Raw genomic sequence first — 17,359 nt, forward strand, 5'->3', positions numbered from 1 at the left:
CTTTTGTATCATTAGGTAAATACGTTTCAGTAGGTAGAGAATAAGTGAAAAAAAAAAAAAACAAGCCCAAAAATATTTTATAAAAGTAAGAAAGTAGAGATTTACAGATGTGGTGGAAAATGTACAATTACAGATGGAAAACTAACACCATGAGAAATTGGTTTTGGCAGTTTTCAGTGTATTTTAAGTAGCATGATCTTTGGGCAACGAATCTGTTATAATAAAGATCTTCTTACTATGTTGGTTTTGCAAGTGTCTTCATATCATGAAAATAGTTGTATTCACAAAGTCTGATGTTACAATATTTCATAGTTAACATGAAAACTGAACAGTGTATGTGAAAGCTTTAAAAGCACCGCATAAAGAGCAAAACCACCGAGTGGTTAATGCTTTAAGAAATCTGGCCATATTTTGAGATCTGAACTCACAATGAAATGTGCAGCTGGATGCTGTGCCAGTCCTACTACTGTTTGTATCTTTCTAGATGCTGTTTGGAGTCCAAAGCTCCAGAAAAGAATTTATGACTGGGAGCAGGATAGACTCAATGCCGTGTGATTGCTTACTGATGAGGTTTTGCCAGGTTGGGCCTGGCTCAATTTTTGGTTGATGGTGTTTATTAAGTGCCTGTGAATATTTGGATATGGGGATTTAACAGAAGGATTGATATATAGTCTGGAAAGACTTTAAGGACGAAAGTATTTCTGTAGTTGTGGATGAGATGTAGAACTGTCCTCATATATTCGGTCACTTTCAGTGTTTTTCCATCTTCTGACTTGCAAAAGCCCATCCCTGAAAACAGATACGTATAACTGGAAGTTAGTATCAGGTTATGTGTTTTTGGCAAAGCTTTTACTGCTGTTTTCTCATTTTCATGCTACAGTACCTACAAATTATGGGTGTAAAATGGAGAGGGGTAATGGGTATAAACAGGAGAGGAGCAGATTTAGGCTAGACGTGAGGAAGAATTTCTCATGTGAGAAATCTCACTCATGTGAGAGTGGTGAGGCACTGGCAAAGGTTGCCCAGGGAAGTTGTGGCTGCCCCATCCCTGGAGGTGTTCAAGGCCAGGTTGGATGGGGCCTTGGGCAGCCCGATCTAGTGGGAAATGTCCCTGCCTATGGCAGGGGGGTTGGAACTGGATGATCTTTAAGATCCCTTCCAACCCAAACCATTCTATAATTCTATGGTTCTAATTCAGAATATACTCAGAGTGCAATTTTTTTTTTTACTGAAGCAAAAATTAATATTGATATTGATCATAACCTCTCTGACATTGTCAGAAATGAAGTCTCTATTATAATAAAAGCAAAAATGGGAAAATATAATTAGTATTTTTTAATAATATTGTTATGTTTCACAGTGTTGCTTTGGCTTTCTCTACAATTCGACTTCTCCAAGATGCAAAAATTTTTAGGATGGAAGTGACACATTTTCAAGAAGAAAAGGATGAATGGGAGTGTTTGGTATGTGTGAATATTTGTTTTCAACTATTGTTTCTTAGTGTATGAAGACTTGTATTAAGTGTCTATTGACATTTATTACATGGTATTACACAGTCACCATTAGCCTGGGTAGAAGATGATGTATGTCGTGCTTCAGTTACCTGCTTGCCTATAGTATATTTAATGTCTATAAACATAATTGTAATTTGTATGTGGTTAGGAATTACAGTTTTACTTTTTCTTCCTTCAAATGCCAGCATTGAAAATCTCTTATTTTTAAAAAACAAACAGAAAGCTATCAGGTGAAAATCTTGTATTACTCAGTTAATATATTTTATTTTTTTTTAATTGAAAACCTACTTCAGAGTATTCTCTTTCAAAGAGCCCAAGCAGACCAGTTCACATCATTGCTGTGTTCCAAATTTAGCAAGATTTCAGCTGACCTCTGTTGTCTAACACATAAGGATACGGACCTATAATTTGGACAAAATCCGTGGGTAATAAACCACACATTCACTCTCAAGTGCACAGTGAGTAAAACTGACTCACATGGACAGAGCAAGTGAGCAGTGAGGCCAGGTTTCGTAACATACGTAACAAGACTGTACTTTCTTGCATGCAGGGTAATTGTTCTCTGTCTATGTTGCATATTAGAGTCTTCTGTCTTTCTGCATTTGTTCCTACACTTGCATCAATACAAGTTATTCATGATGATTTTTGTATAAGTAAACCACAAGTGGTGTCGTGCCCACTTATTGCTTCCTTGGAGCAAATCTTTAGAACATGACTGTAGAATCTTAGTAATAGAAAGATGATTTGTAGTTTGTGAAGATGGACAAGGAGTTGAGCTGAGAATCCTCCTAAATGCTTCCAGTACTGTATTACACAGGTATTTGTTTTTAATCCACAGAAACATTAAAAACCAGAAATAAAAAAATTCTTTTTAATTACTAGTGAGGTACCAGAACTTGACCCCGATCCTGCTCTACAATTAAACTTTTATGTGCCTTAGAGTTTTGTGTAATGTTCCTGTTTCAGAGGAATAAAGTCCAAACAGTTAGAATTATTCTCTGTGACACATATACTATATGGATATATTTGTGAAATGTCCCATAGAAGCTGTTTTAACTTTAATTTGTTGCAATTCTTTTTCTTCTATAGATAAAAAGTTAAGTAATAAATAGATCCCTGTTATTAAAAATATGTATCTACCCTTCACATAAACTTCTGGTTATAATTCTGTTATAATTTGTAATAAATATGTATTAATTTGATTTATTTTAGACCGATGCTGCCCTGTTGCTTTGTTTGTAGTAAAGTAGTTGTCTCAGAAAGTGACATTTATCTTGCTTTTGGAAATTATTAGGACTGTAACGTTGAAGATGTTCGACTGACACACAGTGTAATAGCACGAGAACATATGAATGTACGTCTGTGGCTAAGGTGTCGTACAATGCTAGTGACTGCACTAATAAGACAGATATATGGCGCTGGTGATATGGAAGGTATTACCCTTTTTGAGTTTAGACTTTTGGAGTATAATGGGCAAATGAGCTTGCTCAGACACAATTCTTATTAATAAATAAAAAATAACAACATTAATTCTGGGGCTGTAATATCACTAAGCAATTATTTGTATTAAATTCATCCAGTGCAATAAGGAAAATACGTTTCTGAGTACAATCTCTCCCTGAGAATGTAAACACAAAGCATTATATTAATGTTCATTTAATGATCATTATCTTTTGATAAATCACTCCTGTGTGAAAAAGTTTAAAATGTTCTAATATAATTAAGTTGAATAAGTATGCTTGTTATCAAAAACCACTGTTGCTGCACACTTCTACTTTTAAAAGTCTCAAAAGTTTTTTTTCGCTTTTAATATCTTCAATAAATTACATGTTTCTGTGTATCTCCTGAAAATGTTCCAGATTCTTTTTTAAAAATAATTTAAGTGAGATACTACAAAATATATTTATTGCAGTTTAACTGATGTTTTTCATTCCTTAGTTCTATGATCTTAGTATAAACTCTGATGCTCACTTAAGTATCAAAATCACAGTCTAGGTCTGTAGACAAATTTAATTCTTCTTTGTTCTCTTCTGGATAAGTTCTGTGAAGGCTGTTAGTATTTTGGAATGATAACTAAGATCAGATTTTTGAACGCATAGAACGTCTTTTAGAGGCGAGAATGACATCTGATCTACAAAAGCTGGTGGTTTACATATAAAGAATGTATTTGGGTGAACTTAAACCACGTACTCTTTTTTTCTTTCTTTTTAAAGTAAATTTGGCTCAGAATCTATGAAATGCTAAATGTGGATCTATAATATCAGATTTACTGTAACTTCTATTATGGAAGGGACATTTTAAGGATGGTAGAAGACACTGTATTGTATTTTTACTCTTCACATATTCTCTTCTTTTAGAAAATATTGTGGCTGAACGCAGAAGTGTGATAAAAGAAGCAATACTTGAGGCAGAAGCCTTTGGTGATATTGAGACTCAGGCTGAAATGATGGTGCAAGCTGCTCTTCTTGACCTGCAAGAAAAATGTCCCGTGACAGGCATTAAACTTCTATTGGAGGTTTGAGCACAAAGGAGAAACTGTTAGCTTTTCTTTGATGTCTTTTTTCGTGTAGTCAGAAGAGCTGATGCCAGCATTAAATAAGCTTGAAACAGTGCCTCTACAACAGATTTTTTTCACTTTGTATGATTTGTCCTCATAAATAGACAACAAAAATAATAACTACTTCTGTTTATGTTGTCTATGTCAAAACAGAATATCATCAGTTTACTCCAAGAGGATACATTTATTTCCCCTCCAGCTTCTTTGACTCTTGTGAAAAGTATGCTTCTGCTGGCAGATATACTAGCAGTGGAAACAGCAGAGGATTCAGAACATTGGTCCTCAACAGTGGAACCACTAAACTTACTGATTTTGGCACATGAGCTTACCATTAAAGCAGTGAGTATACGTTGGTGATTTACACAGCATATGCAAATCCTTCCAACAATCTTAATTATCTGTTCTGGAAGCTATTTTAGCAATTACTTAAAATGGGCTATTCTATTAACTGATCACTTCATTTTGTCCTAGATTACATAAAGAAGTAATTATTCTAACCAAACTTATTCATGCATACTTATCATGCACATTCCTGTATGTAGTCTGGTATTTTCATACTATTAAAAAATATTGAACACTTGCAAAATGTACATCCATTTGTGAAAACTAAAATAGGTAGGTTGACTTTTAACGAGTTGCAGAACACTCACTTTTTCCATTTTCAATGAGTGATATGTTCATACTCAGCACCTCAGGGAGAATGCACATCTCACGAAATTAATAGCTCTTGGGCATTCAGGTTTAATAATTTAGCTTTGTATCTTAACTTAGAATAATTTGAATTGGAAAATCTACATAAAGTCATGTATTGTTTATGATGGTTTAGATTGACAGATTGTTACAATCAGTATGAAGGACTTATTTCAGTGTAAAAAATTAAATATGCAATAACAAAAAATCTAAAGAAATGAAATCTGTGAGAGGAATGTAGAGTAATAAACCATTTACCTGTTTGGTGATTGAAAAATAGATATGCACTTCTGCAGTTTCTATTCATTTTTGATACAGTCTATAAAGAAAAGCTTTTGGATTGAATTCTTTCCTCATACTTCCTAATACAGAAGTTTAATCCACTGAAATATTTGTTCTCCCAAGTAATAAAGAATCATATGAATTGCTTTAGACTCAGACTTCTGCTTGTGAGATTTGCTAGTCTTTGAGAGACTTAACACTTTACAGCATGTCCCCATTGCTTTATTTCCACGAATGAAAAGTTTGACTGGTCCATACATGCTATTTTCTTTTTTATTTCTGGCCTTTATTGGTTTTCAGATTTCTCTGTTGAAATGACAGTTTCTTTCTAGGGCTTGGGTTACTTGCAAGATCTATTTCTTAAAAACTGATTTGAGGGAGTATGCTTCTAGAAACCAAAGACTAACATACTAAATTTGATCAAGATTACATTGAAATTGTTCATTTCCTACCAAACTCCTCTGCAACGAAGACAAGTACAAAGTGAAGTAAAGGACTTCAGGAGTGTCAAGCCCTTTTCTAGTGCACTTTTACAAGACACGTTTCAGTTCCAAAGTTTTGAATTAGCTACGTTATTTTTTCAAACTGCTATTTAATTTGCTGTCTGCAACTTGATTTTACAAAACATATTCTTTTCCTAGTTTTTTGTTTATGGACAACCTATTGAACGGCAAATAGAAGACAATACATTGACTTGCCTGGTCCTGCCTACAAAAAACATCTACTTGCCACATATCAACACGCTAGCACAAGTCAAAATGAGAATTGGTAAGGAAAATGCAAGTCATTCGTATTTTTAATTTTTCATTAGTTGTCATTCTTTTTTTTCTGCAGCAGCAGATAAACTGATGCATTAGAAGTGAATATAGTAAATCAATTGTTTTCATTATACAAATAAAATATTTTGAAAACTAACAGTAGATGCCTGTTTGGCTCCATGCAATGTGTATAAGCAGGGTACAGTTCCTATGGGAACTGTAATCAACAAAGGCTTAAATATTAATGTTATAGCGTGATGACACTAATGGGAAATTCAGTTATTTTTAAGTGGAAGTTAACAATACTTTTCCAGCTTCTATGCAAAACATTCATTCTGTGAAAACTCCCTGTATAGGTTCCATCTCTCTGGAAGCAGTTTTATGGGAGCTAACTAATGATATCAAATCATACACAGTAACAGTGATAATTCTCTATCCGAATTAAATAAATAGTGTCTGTTATTGTTATCACCCTTTAATTTAACATCTTTTGTTGATAACTTTTCTTTATATAGAAACTTGGAAATAATGCTAAATTGCAACAGCAGATAACCTTAAAGATCTGTCTGAAAGTTGTTGCTGTGTAGCAAATATAGAGAATGGGATATTGTCTCCATGTTCCTTCTGCTAAATTCAGTTTGGTGCATAAGTGACTTATAATGGACTAGAAAATCTAGAAATCACTTACTGCACTTTGATTCACATTGTGGAGCCACCTCAGAGTGTTCCCGATTCTTTTTCAGGAAGATGTGCTCCAGGAGCAGAGTGGTGCACCCTAATAACTAAATTGTATTCAGCCCTTAGGACTACAATAGAAATAGTCCAACGTAAACACTGAAATGTGTTGGCTGTGGCTGCCAGGTCTTCATTACCAACTAGTTTGCTCTACAGATCCGCTCTTATTTTGCTTTACTGCTTGTCAGTCCAGGCACGGCCAGACTCCCTCATTGTTACTAGCCACGCTTGACCAGTTCTTGTTTCTGAATCAACGTTTTTAGGCAGAGCCTATGAATACAGATGAATGTTGGGAATACAGTATAAAGAGGTATGCAATACATCAAGGAAACCTTTAGAACTGGTCAGTACAAAAGGAATGTGGCTATTTGGAAATGCTCAGAGAGTTTTGCCTACAACTGCCTGGTGACATAAAGTTATGAAGTGGCTTACTGCTAGTCTTAACAGAGAGTTTGTGAAAGGGTTGATTGGTGTAGCCTGAGCTTCTTTTAGATGGCCTCGGTAAACCTTAACGGCATCATAAAGTAGCAGAACAACTTTATAGTTCTGTATTTATATCCATTAATCATTTTGATTTTTGAGAATTGCATTATAGCAGTGAATACATAACAGCCTTTGTTCTAAGGAAGTTCCTTTGTTTTGCATGAACTGTTTTTTTAAAAAATAATTTACTAAGAACTGACTTTTTTTTACCCTAGGATGCATATTAGCTGAAAAAGTAGCTTGTACACCTGCAAGAAGAGATCCACTGCAATGGCTATGTGCTCTCAAACATTTAGAATCAGCATTGAAGCTTTGCAGAGCAGCTGCAACAAAACAACTGGATATGGAAGCTGAACTTCTTTTTCAGATAGGTAAATAAAGCCTTGTTTGTACATCATGATTGCCTTCCTAGGCAATGTTATGTGTGTGACCTCTCTTAAAAATGAAATATTTTATGGTAAAAATAGAACAGATTTGGGTATTTCTCACCCTGTCTAGCTGCAGCTCTCTTTCCTGTGTTTAGTATCACACCAGCATAGTTCAGGAAGTGTGACACGACAAATAGTTTCAAAACTGCAGAAATTCTCCCACCTGTATATTATCAGAGAGCAAATGGTGTATCCAATGAGATTAAGGACAGTGTAGAAAGTTAATTAGCTGCTCCACATCAGTCTGAACTAAAGAAAATGAGAGGTTCAGAAAGTATTAAATTATTTAACAAAGCTAATGAATTACACAGTGTTTGCATGCATTTGGATTATAGTGGCAGTATGTTTGGCACCAGGAGGTGTTCATTTTTTAGGATCTCAGGCAGAAAGACACCCAAGACTCTGTAAAGTAGATCTTAAAATGCCATTTATTGGAGCTAAACAAAAAAACAGAGGCTACATAATCTTATGCCCCTTCAGAGGCTGAGAATGCTAAGTTATGCAGTACTGAATGTGCTTCCAGTCTGGGTGTAGTGAAACACACTGATCCTGTCTATGGAAAGGTTGCCTCATGTTGGTCTTTTGAGCTGCTAGAGGACTTTCTTAGAAGAAAATGATTCTTTTCATTATTTCTACTGTGAAACAAAAAGATATTCACATAAGAACTTTTTGCTGCACTTTCACAGAAAGGGCAGGTGGTGGAATCACTGGGACTGAGAAGACCTGCCAACAGGCTCTTCTGTTATAACTCCCTGGCTACGTTTATCCTGTGGCTAAGGGATGCGCGCGGCACAACACTGGCCTGAAGGCCACACTGTACGTGCAGCGTAGCGTGGCACAGAACAGGCCTGTGCTGTCCATTAACTCCTACGGTCTTCTAGTTAGGATCACTACATGTTAGGCATCGTTATGATTCTCAAATTTGTTTATTTCAACTACTCTATGAAGTAATTGGCTATCTTTGCATTACATTTTAAACAAACTGGAGAAGATGTTGCTTATCATGAAGAGAACAGATAATGCACTATGTTGTTCAAATTCCCTGGAGGGAAAACCAGGTTGGGTCTAACAGACAAAAAAAAAATATCTTGCAAATCTGCTTTTTCTATTTCTTCCTTAGGTAAGGTAGAACGCCAGATAACGGAAGCAGGCAATAACAAGTCCTTTCAAGCTGTTGAAACCCTGTCAGAAGCTATAAAACTCAGCCAGCAACATGATCAAAAATTTGAGTAAGAAACTGGCTATGTAACTTTAAAAACAGTTTTAATCACACATGAATATATTTTTTCATAGATTTCTGAGGTTTGGTGTTGACTTCTATTATGAGGCATCTTTCATATTTAGGAGAGTTTTCTTCTACTGAGTACAGAAAAGCTACTCTATATTTATTCTTTTATTTAGAACAAATGCTGAGAACATTTAAAAGCATACTTTAGAATATACAAAGTTGCAGCTTTCTATTATGTTTCCAAATTTGTACCCTCTCTGTCAAAACCAGGAACAGAGCTATCAATTAAACAGGGATTTTATTCATATTTCAGGTCTGCCCTCTTTCAGATAATAGAAATCCAGCTTGAAAAGGTTAGCAGCCAGAAACAGTCAGAACAGAGACAGAAGGAGCACAGGAAATGTGTTTGTAACAGATATCAGGACAGTGACTTTGGCATTAGTTATCAGCACAGAAGGTGCTGAAGAGCTGAGCCAAGTCAGCCAATACATTCTGTCAAGAAGCTTGGATACATTGGACTTCAGTATTTTAGTTCCTTGACCAGTCTTAATGAATAATGTGCCATGTCTGGTTACAGACAGTCTAAAGGCAGCAATTTACCTTGCTTGTTTGGGTATTATGTTACTTAAGTTAATGAACCAGAACTCTGAACACAAAAGCAATAGCATAGTAATAAACCTCTACAAGCAGTCAGCATGATGGAAGGTAGTACGGAAATGGGCTGTGGTGATGTTTTGCAAGTTTAATTTGCTATAGTCTTGTTTAATTTACTACCATCTTTCTAAAAGAATGTACAGCAACATCAGTGGACCTTTGCTTTTTATTTTAGAGACCTAAACATCCCAATCCCCCTTATACAAACCCTCTAATAAATATGGGATCGTTTAATTAAAGTTGTTTCTTGATGTCTCAAATCTTTGTAGCAAGACTAGAAAGTTAACTAAATTTTCCAAAACTAAATGTAGAACTTGCCATCTTCTCACTTAGTTTGCCCTATCTTGAACTGTACAGCACTCTTTGACTTCTGTATTTTCCTTCACACAAATCATACCAAAGCTGGAACTTGTTGTGCTGTATAAACAGGCAGCTCTGTGCAACATGACTCTGTCCAGAATAGTAACTGCATAAGCAGGAGTTCGTTGCTTTGCTGAGGAAAGTTAATTCATAAGAGAGATCTGGAGACATCTACAGAGCCTAGAGGAATCTGCATACAAACACTGTTATGAATCCAGCAGGTCAAGGGAAGTAATTCTGCCCATCTACTCCACTATGCTGAGACTTCATCCAGCTATAAAGTTCTCAATACAGGAAAGATTTGGAGTTGTTGGAGTGGGTCCAGAGGAGGGCCACAAAAATGATCCAAGGACTGAAGCACCTCTGTTACGAAGAGAGGTTGAAAAAGTTTGTTATTCAGCCTGGAGAAGAGAAGGCTTTGGGGAGATGTTATTGCAGCCTTTCAATAGTTAAAGGGGCCTTACAAGACAGACAGGGACAGACTTTTTACTAGAGCATGTTGCAGTAGGACAAGGAGTAATGGTTTTAAACTGAAAGAGGGTAGATTCAGACGATGTAAGGAAGAAATTTTTTACGATGAGGGTGGTGAAACCCTTGAACAGCTTGCCCAGAGACGTGGTGGATGCCCTGTCCCTGGAAACATTCAAGGTCAGGTTGGACAGGCTCTGAGCAACCTTCTCTAGCTGAAGATGTTCCTGCTCATTGCAGCAGGGGGTGGACTAGATGAACTTTAAAGGTCTGTCCAACCCCAAACCATTCTATGATTCTATGGTTTTTGCCTGGTCTATATTACTACTGTAAAAATAAATGGAGAAGAAAGGATAGGAAGAGAACAGGATTTGGTGAGCACAGTCTGTCTGAAGATGTGGAGTATTCTGGTACAGAATACAGAACTGAGAAAGTTCCTCACCTGAGACCAATGAAGAAACAAAAGACTGTTTGGGTAACTGTGGGTAATTTTACTGATTCTTGAAAGAGTTTGCCTGAGGATCTATATCCAAATTCAGCCACCCACATTTCAGGAAAACCAGGACAACGGATATTTGTCTTAACTTGAGGAGGGAAGAGGTACCCATACATATGCTGTACAGAAAGATCACTTCCCTTGCAGAATTACAGTTTTCTTACTAAACCTTTGCAGTTTATTCATGGAACATTTGTTGCACATAATGCAAATCATATCTGACGTACTCTTAAATCAATGAATTATTCGTTAAGCATACCATTGGGATGTTTTAGACTCACTAGGACTTTAAAACAGGATCACGTCTTTCTGAAATAAGATACTCTTTGCGTAAATGATGAGGGTTGGATGAATGATTTATTTGGTGAAACTGTCTGGCTAGTCTTATGCAGGAGTCAGATTGTATCGGTGTATTGCTTACTTTGATAGTAACCTTGGCTGATCTGTGTGTTGTTTCTCACAGGTTAATAAGAAGATCATACCTTGAAATAGCCCTATTATATTTGCATTTTGCCACAAATGATGAGGGTGTGTCAGCGAAAGATAAGATGGTACCTTCCAAATCAAACGTATGTTTTCTATCTTTTGGGTAGTGTCCTCTTCAAGCAGGAACATTGCATATCTTGCCGTACTATTACTCATAGTGACTTATAAATAACACTAATACTGAAAATTCTACTAGAAAAATCGTGCAAAAAATCATAGCAGGAGAATTATATCTTGCTTGATGTAATTTTTCATGGTTATTGCATTAAATGATAACATTTAAAACATTTCTCTGCATAAAACAGGAAGAAATGGAACCAACAGTGTTTCATTCTGATTATGTACTAGTCAGTCTGTACTTTGCAAAGAAAACATAACATTCAAACATGTTTTTTAAGTGCTAGTATTTATACTTTACCAGATTTCAGTTTTTCAATGGGAGTGCCAGCACAAGAAATAGAAAAGGCTTTAACCACCCTGAAGTGGCTACAAGCCATAGATTCAAAGCCTAATGTGTGACATAAGTGAAAAGATGTTATTCAGACTCTAGAAAATGGAAAATTATACCAAAATTGTACATAATTGCATAATTCTTACAGGAGCAGCAAATTAGTATGGACGGGATAATTTTTTTCAGTTTTAGAAATTAATCCATAGATTGACAATCAATGCTTATTTTTACAACTTGTAAATTACACTTGTAAATAGGAGGACTTTTTTTCTATATTTAAAATATATTTTACTATAACACATTTAGGATCCTAATTGTGACTTGGATTCTAACTTTAGATGTCACCTGGAGAACTCTCTTCCACTGAGGAGGCTCTGAAATCAGAGGACTACAAAGTACGAGCCTGGATTGCAGTAAGAGCAGCTACACAGGTTGGTGCAATATTCTGAAGAGGTAATTTTTTTTTTTTTTTAAATTTCATCTTATGCTACTTACACAAGCAAAGAAGACAATGCAAACAAGAAAATAATTAAGGCTTCCTGAAAGTTCTGGCATGGGTCTTATTTGAGGAAATTAAAATGGACACTATCTGAGTAGTGCATTTAATCTCTATTGGACAGATCATACTCTGTTTACCTCAGCTATCATTCAGTGCAAATAAAACAGCACACTGCCTGATATGTGGGCACATGTGTTTGACGTGTGGGTAGACATCAGTGGCATGCAGGTGAGGATATCTGATTTAGAATCACTTATGTAGTAATTAAGCTGTCAGCAATAATGATTTATGTAAGTATAGCATGTACCATATTTCAGAGAGAGAGAGAAGATTTTCCTGACTTTTAAAAATATCGTAAATTGAGTAATTAATTTTTTTCCATCATCTTGCTACTCTCAGATTTTAAAACCTATATAAATAGTAGTGAACAAGTTCTGAATAAAATAAATATTATTTTTAGGTCAGTGAAGCTGCAATTGCTTCTCAGCTATTAATTGGAATGCAGAGTGTTAAAGAACACAGCATGAAGGATGAAATGCGTCAGAAAATCCCGGAATTTGCTTCCATGGATCTTCTTGCTTCATACAGAGATTTCTTATCTGGTATTCTTTTATACCTAGCAATATTGGAACATTAAATAACTAATAAAAGACATATGCCATGTAATCTGGTAATACATGTAATATCTAATTTTCATTTTTGAAAAATTATAAGTCAAATTTGGAAAGTAAAAGCAAAATCCTTGTCCTGCATAGCAATACAAGACACTGAGTAGACCTAATGAGTCTTTAAAAATCAGCATGTGCGTGTGTTCAGTAGGTTAAGAAAAATTAATTACTTTCATAGTCTGGCTCAGAAAGAGAGTGCACATACTGCTGTACCTTCTAGAGGAGGTCTTGGCCCCCTATTAGTCATCACTGCTTTTTTTAAAGTGATTTAGTGATTTAGAACAGATTTTTTTCTCTAGGTATAGTAACTTTTCCTTGGAGACTTTCACTTTTCCTTTTTCCCCAAAATCCCAAACACCAAACCCAACGATCTCAAACTCTTGCAAAGTTACCTGCCTGGGTACTCTACAACTCAAAGTCAGTATAATAAGAAAAAAATTCACTGCCATTCCAGCCCAATGGAGCTTCATTTAGAGATGCTTCCATTAGCTTGGTAGAACTTTGCCTTTGCCTGGTTTATTTCCAACTTCTGCATTTATTTTACAGCTAATAAGCTGATGAAATGGAAGTTTTTGATGTAAAAAAAAAGTCAGAAACTAAGAACTCCAGGATAATGGTTGCCAGATGCTATATAAACACTACGGCAAAATATCTACTTTAAACCGGGAACCATTAATTTAGTGATAAAATTCTAGTTCAGTGGCTTAATTTCCATCATCGCAAGCAACTGACAAAGACTGGATCGCTCTGCCTGATAGCTGCTGGCAAAGCTCAGCAATGTCTGCTTACTGTACAGTGTTTAAACATATGTGTTTTGATTGGTTTATGAAAACAAGTGTTGTATGCTAAGACTTTCCATCAATCTGATTGTTTTGTACTAGCTCCATTTGCTTATAATTACAGATCATTTGTTCTCTTAGCAAATGCAGCAGGTGTTTCTCCTGATAGTTCTGTTAGGCAATACAAGGAAGAATAGGAAATGTGGAAAATTAATAGTAGGCCAAAATATATAAAGGTAAATTGAAGTGGAAATGATCAGCATGGCACACTAAATATTTTCTGTAAAACTATGACTGAAGCACATTGTTTAAGATTCATTTATAAACAATATGGCCATTTAAACTAAATTCTGTTTTTACAATTGACAGTCAAATATCAGGAATAATGGAGACTTTTGGATTTTGAAGAAGCACACATAAATGGTTTTTTGAAGTTTACTATTAGGGATTACCATAACATAATGTTTGTTCAATTTGGAATGAGAAACAGAGCAGAATTGTGTAGGCTTTTGAGAGCCATTTATTAATACAGTGAAAGAAAAATGCTGAATATAAGCACTGATATGGTGATAACTACTGATATTTTTTTCTTCTTTTTGCATAAGTATAACTTTTAAAAAAAAAAAGAAAAAGTTTTTTTTAGCCCATAGTCAAGAACACATTTAATGAATACTGTCCTTAATATCTAAAAGGGACTGGATTGAAGCTAATGGTAAACATTTCAGAGCACCTAACTCTTCTGAATTCAGATCAATATAACTGGGAAGTTCAAATTCTGTAGTTACAGTTCATGACTCCTAGTATTTTTTCTATTTAGTAAATATCTGCTATTAAACAATGTATAGAAATAATTGCTTTATATTTAAATTAAGTAAGATAGAGCGAGAGCACTTTGCTCTCTACCCCTTTTAGCTTCTTGCAAGGATCAGTCAGATTCCTGGCCATGATCTAAGAAATATTTTCTTTACTAGTTCAACTGATATTAAAGAAGAATAAAAACATTTTTTGTTTTATGAAAAACATAACCAGGTTCACAAATTACATTTTTAGTTACAGATTAGTCAATTCCAACACAATGCAGAAAGAGCATTCACTTAATGTGTATTGTTGAACTGTCATTGGATTTGCAGATGGATACAATGTTGTCTTTGACAATCCCAAAGCATCTTCTACCAAAAAAACCCAAATGGTAGATGACAAGCAGAGCCAAAGTGAAGGAACTGAAAGCCTTGCCACCACGGCCAGCCAGAAGAAAGAGACAATAACATGGATTCACTTAATTCACTACCACAGCTTTTTAAGAAGACTTTATAACATGAACATTCTAGTTGGTAAGAATTTTTTCTTCCTTCTAAAAAGCTACCAAAGGTGGGATATTGTTCTTGGGGGCCAACAGTGTCACGTTCAAAGACCATCATCTGAGATAGATGATAGTCTCATTTTGAGTTCCTTTAAAATGTACAAAAGAGAAAAAAAATCTTTCCTGAAATAAAGACTTATGTCAGTTTAGAAGAGTTGTAAGTGAAGATGTTATCTTTTTTTTTTCCATAATTATTCATAAGTCTTCATGATACCAGGAAAAGCATCCCTCAAAACTGAATTGCTATTGCTATAGCTGAAGCATTTTTTACAAATGTATTTCCTGTATTCATTGTTAGTTCTACACACACCAGACTTAAGTCACATCAGAAAGAAATCTCTACAGTTTGGGGATCTCTGTGAGAACTGAATTAGCGTAAAGGCTGAGCATTATCAAATATGTTTTCACTAACATCCCAGATGTTATGTACATGCCTGGTTTATTTCACTGTAAAGAAAAGAAGGATCACACCTTTCAAACAGAGTAAAAATCCACTGATTCAGGACCTAATACAATGCACCTACATCTGATGGCCAGTTGCTGGATGCACAAGTGACAACCTAGTAGGTGAATATAGAACTAGATTTTACATACAGGTGCTGCCGAGACAGAAACTTATCAACTCTGAAAATAGAAGTTTCAGAGAGGGTTAGGCTTTTTCCTTGCAGCACCAAATGAAAGAAGAGTATTCTACCACACCACAGAATTATAAGGGAAGGTAAGGTATCTACAACTAGGTGCCAAAATGTGCTTGTATATCTCAGCTGTACTTAGCAGTAATGGAGCCCAGGGAGCAACTCAGCTATCAGCTGCTGGCTGTCTCAATTAGGGTCTTAATAGTTCTTAGAGTTTCTTTTGACTGTATTGACTATGTGTTTATTCTAGTGGATGCTCAAACATCTAATGAAAATACTGATCTAAATTAAAGTATGTAAACCTTGAAGCTGCACCTCCCATGTTATGCATGTTATAATGTCTAGACAGAGCTTGTTTCGTTATGAGATCAACAGTGAAAATTCACAATATAAATAACATAACCTATTAATATTTAAGGAAAATCAGTATAATTGTTGGAAATACGTTTATTTGATATTGAATCAATTTACATATTTTACTGTATCTTCAAAATTTATGAATACTGAGTAGCTGTAGAAACTTTACTGTTTAATGGCAAATGAAGATGTAATAATAAAATCTCCTTTCAAAGCTGCCCCTGACTCAGGACCTGGATCATTTTCTGCAAGAGATGGACGCCTTAGTTCTGTTTTTGACACAGGGATTGTTCTACACATAGCAGAAATGCATTCCTTTCTTAAAAAATATTTGCCTGGATACTCAATGTGCTCTGTTGAGAATTTCCCAGAAGAGCTACGTGATGTAGAATTGCCACTTAATAGGGCAGCTGATTCTTCAAAGGTACTTACTTTCTTACTGATGTTTCAAAAATATGTATTATACTTGCATTTCACTTAAATTCTTGCTAATTGCAATGATGATATTTCTGGGAGCACTATAGGAGAATGGAATTCATTATGCAGAGGATCACTGCAAAACCAAAATCCTGCACAAGCAGTGAAAGACAGTTAACAATGAAAATATCCTTGTGTTATTCGTTCCTGCAAAAATGATCTCTATCCCATGCCTAGTGTGTTTAGACCTTAGAAGATTAAGCAGAAAGATATTTTACAAGATTTCATTATGAGTTAATTTAAGTTGGCTGTGTTGTTCAGTAGGAGTGAGGCTTTTAGTCTTGTAGTTCTCCATGTTTTGAACAAAAAATGTCCTGATGTTTCTTGTGTAATTTGTACATACCAGCCTTTATGTTGTTAATTTGGACTATAATAAAACCAAGATTTTTTTAAAAAATAAGTTTATATTTTCTCAAAATTTGTGGAAGGCCTGTGTGCCATTTTTTTTTCCACTGATTATTAGCTGTCTAGATAATCAATCTTTTCAGATGTCTGGCTTGCAAACAGCCTATTTGAGCACTCAAATGTAGGCAGCTCAGACTACATTACTCAGAAACCTTGAATTGGAATTCTGGAGTCTATGCTGACCATGACATATGTATTGAATATTGAGTGGTAAAGGTCTTTGAAGTTTCAATGTAAAAATAATTGTCTTCAAAATTTCTCCACCCCACTTCTCACATTAATAATTATTGTAATACTAAAAACTTAAAATCACTGGTTACTCTCTATGATTTTTCACATATTATGTTCAGTATTCAATGGAGATGGGAGCCTTGAGGAGTATTCTTTTATAAAAATGAACTAAAATACTTTTGTGAAAGTAGATCTTCTAGAGTTGGTGAACTTTCTGCAGTTTTGGACAGCATATCATTACTCTTTTCCCAACAAAGAGCTGACTGAGCCACTGAATAAATTGTAAATATATGGTATGTGACATTTATAACAGCCATCGTATATCAAAATTTATTTTACTCTGTCTGCTCTTCTTTTG

At 35.2% G+C, this 17,359-nt stretch overlaps 1 protein-coding gene across 1 annotated transcript in view; it reads left to right on the forward strand.

Annotated features, from left to right (window-relative positions):
• CFAP54 (cilia and flagella associated protein 54) overlaps nt 1–17,359 on the forward strand; it is a 108,867-nt gene that overhangs the window by 80,921 nt on the left and 10,587 nt on the right. Inside the window, 12 exon segments of the mRNA XM_054067432.1 lie at nt 1,361–1,463; nt 2,809–2,947; nt 3,872–4,029; nt 4,225–4,410; nt 5,685–5,811; nt 7,235–7,390; nt 8,568–8,676; nt 11,117–11,222; nt 11,929–12,021; nt 12,550–12,691; nt 14,667–14,867; nt 16,104–16,312. Of these exon segments, the coding sequence (XP_053923407.1) occupies nt 1,361–1,463; nt 2,809–2,947; nt 3,872–4,029; nt 4,225–4,410; nt 5,685–5,811; nt 7,235–7,390; nt 8,568–8,676; nt 11,117–11,222; nt 11,929–12,021; nt 12,550–12,691; nt 14,667–14,867; nt 16,104–16,312 (1,729 nt within the window).

This window comes from Cuculus canorus, chromosome 1 (assembly GCF_017976375.1).
Source record: "Cuculus canorus isolate bCucCan1 chromosome 1, bCucCan1.pri, whole genome shotgun sequence".
NCBI classification, from domain to species: Eukaryota; Metazoa; Chordata; class Aves; order Cuculiformes; family Cuculidae; genus Cuculus; species Cuculus canorus.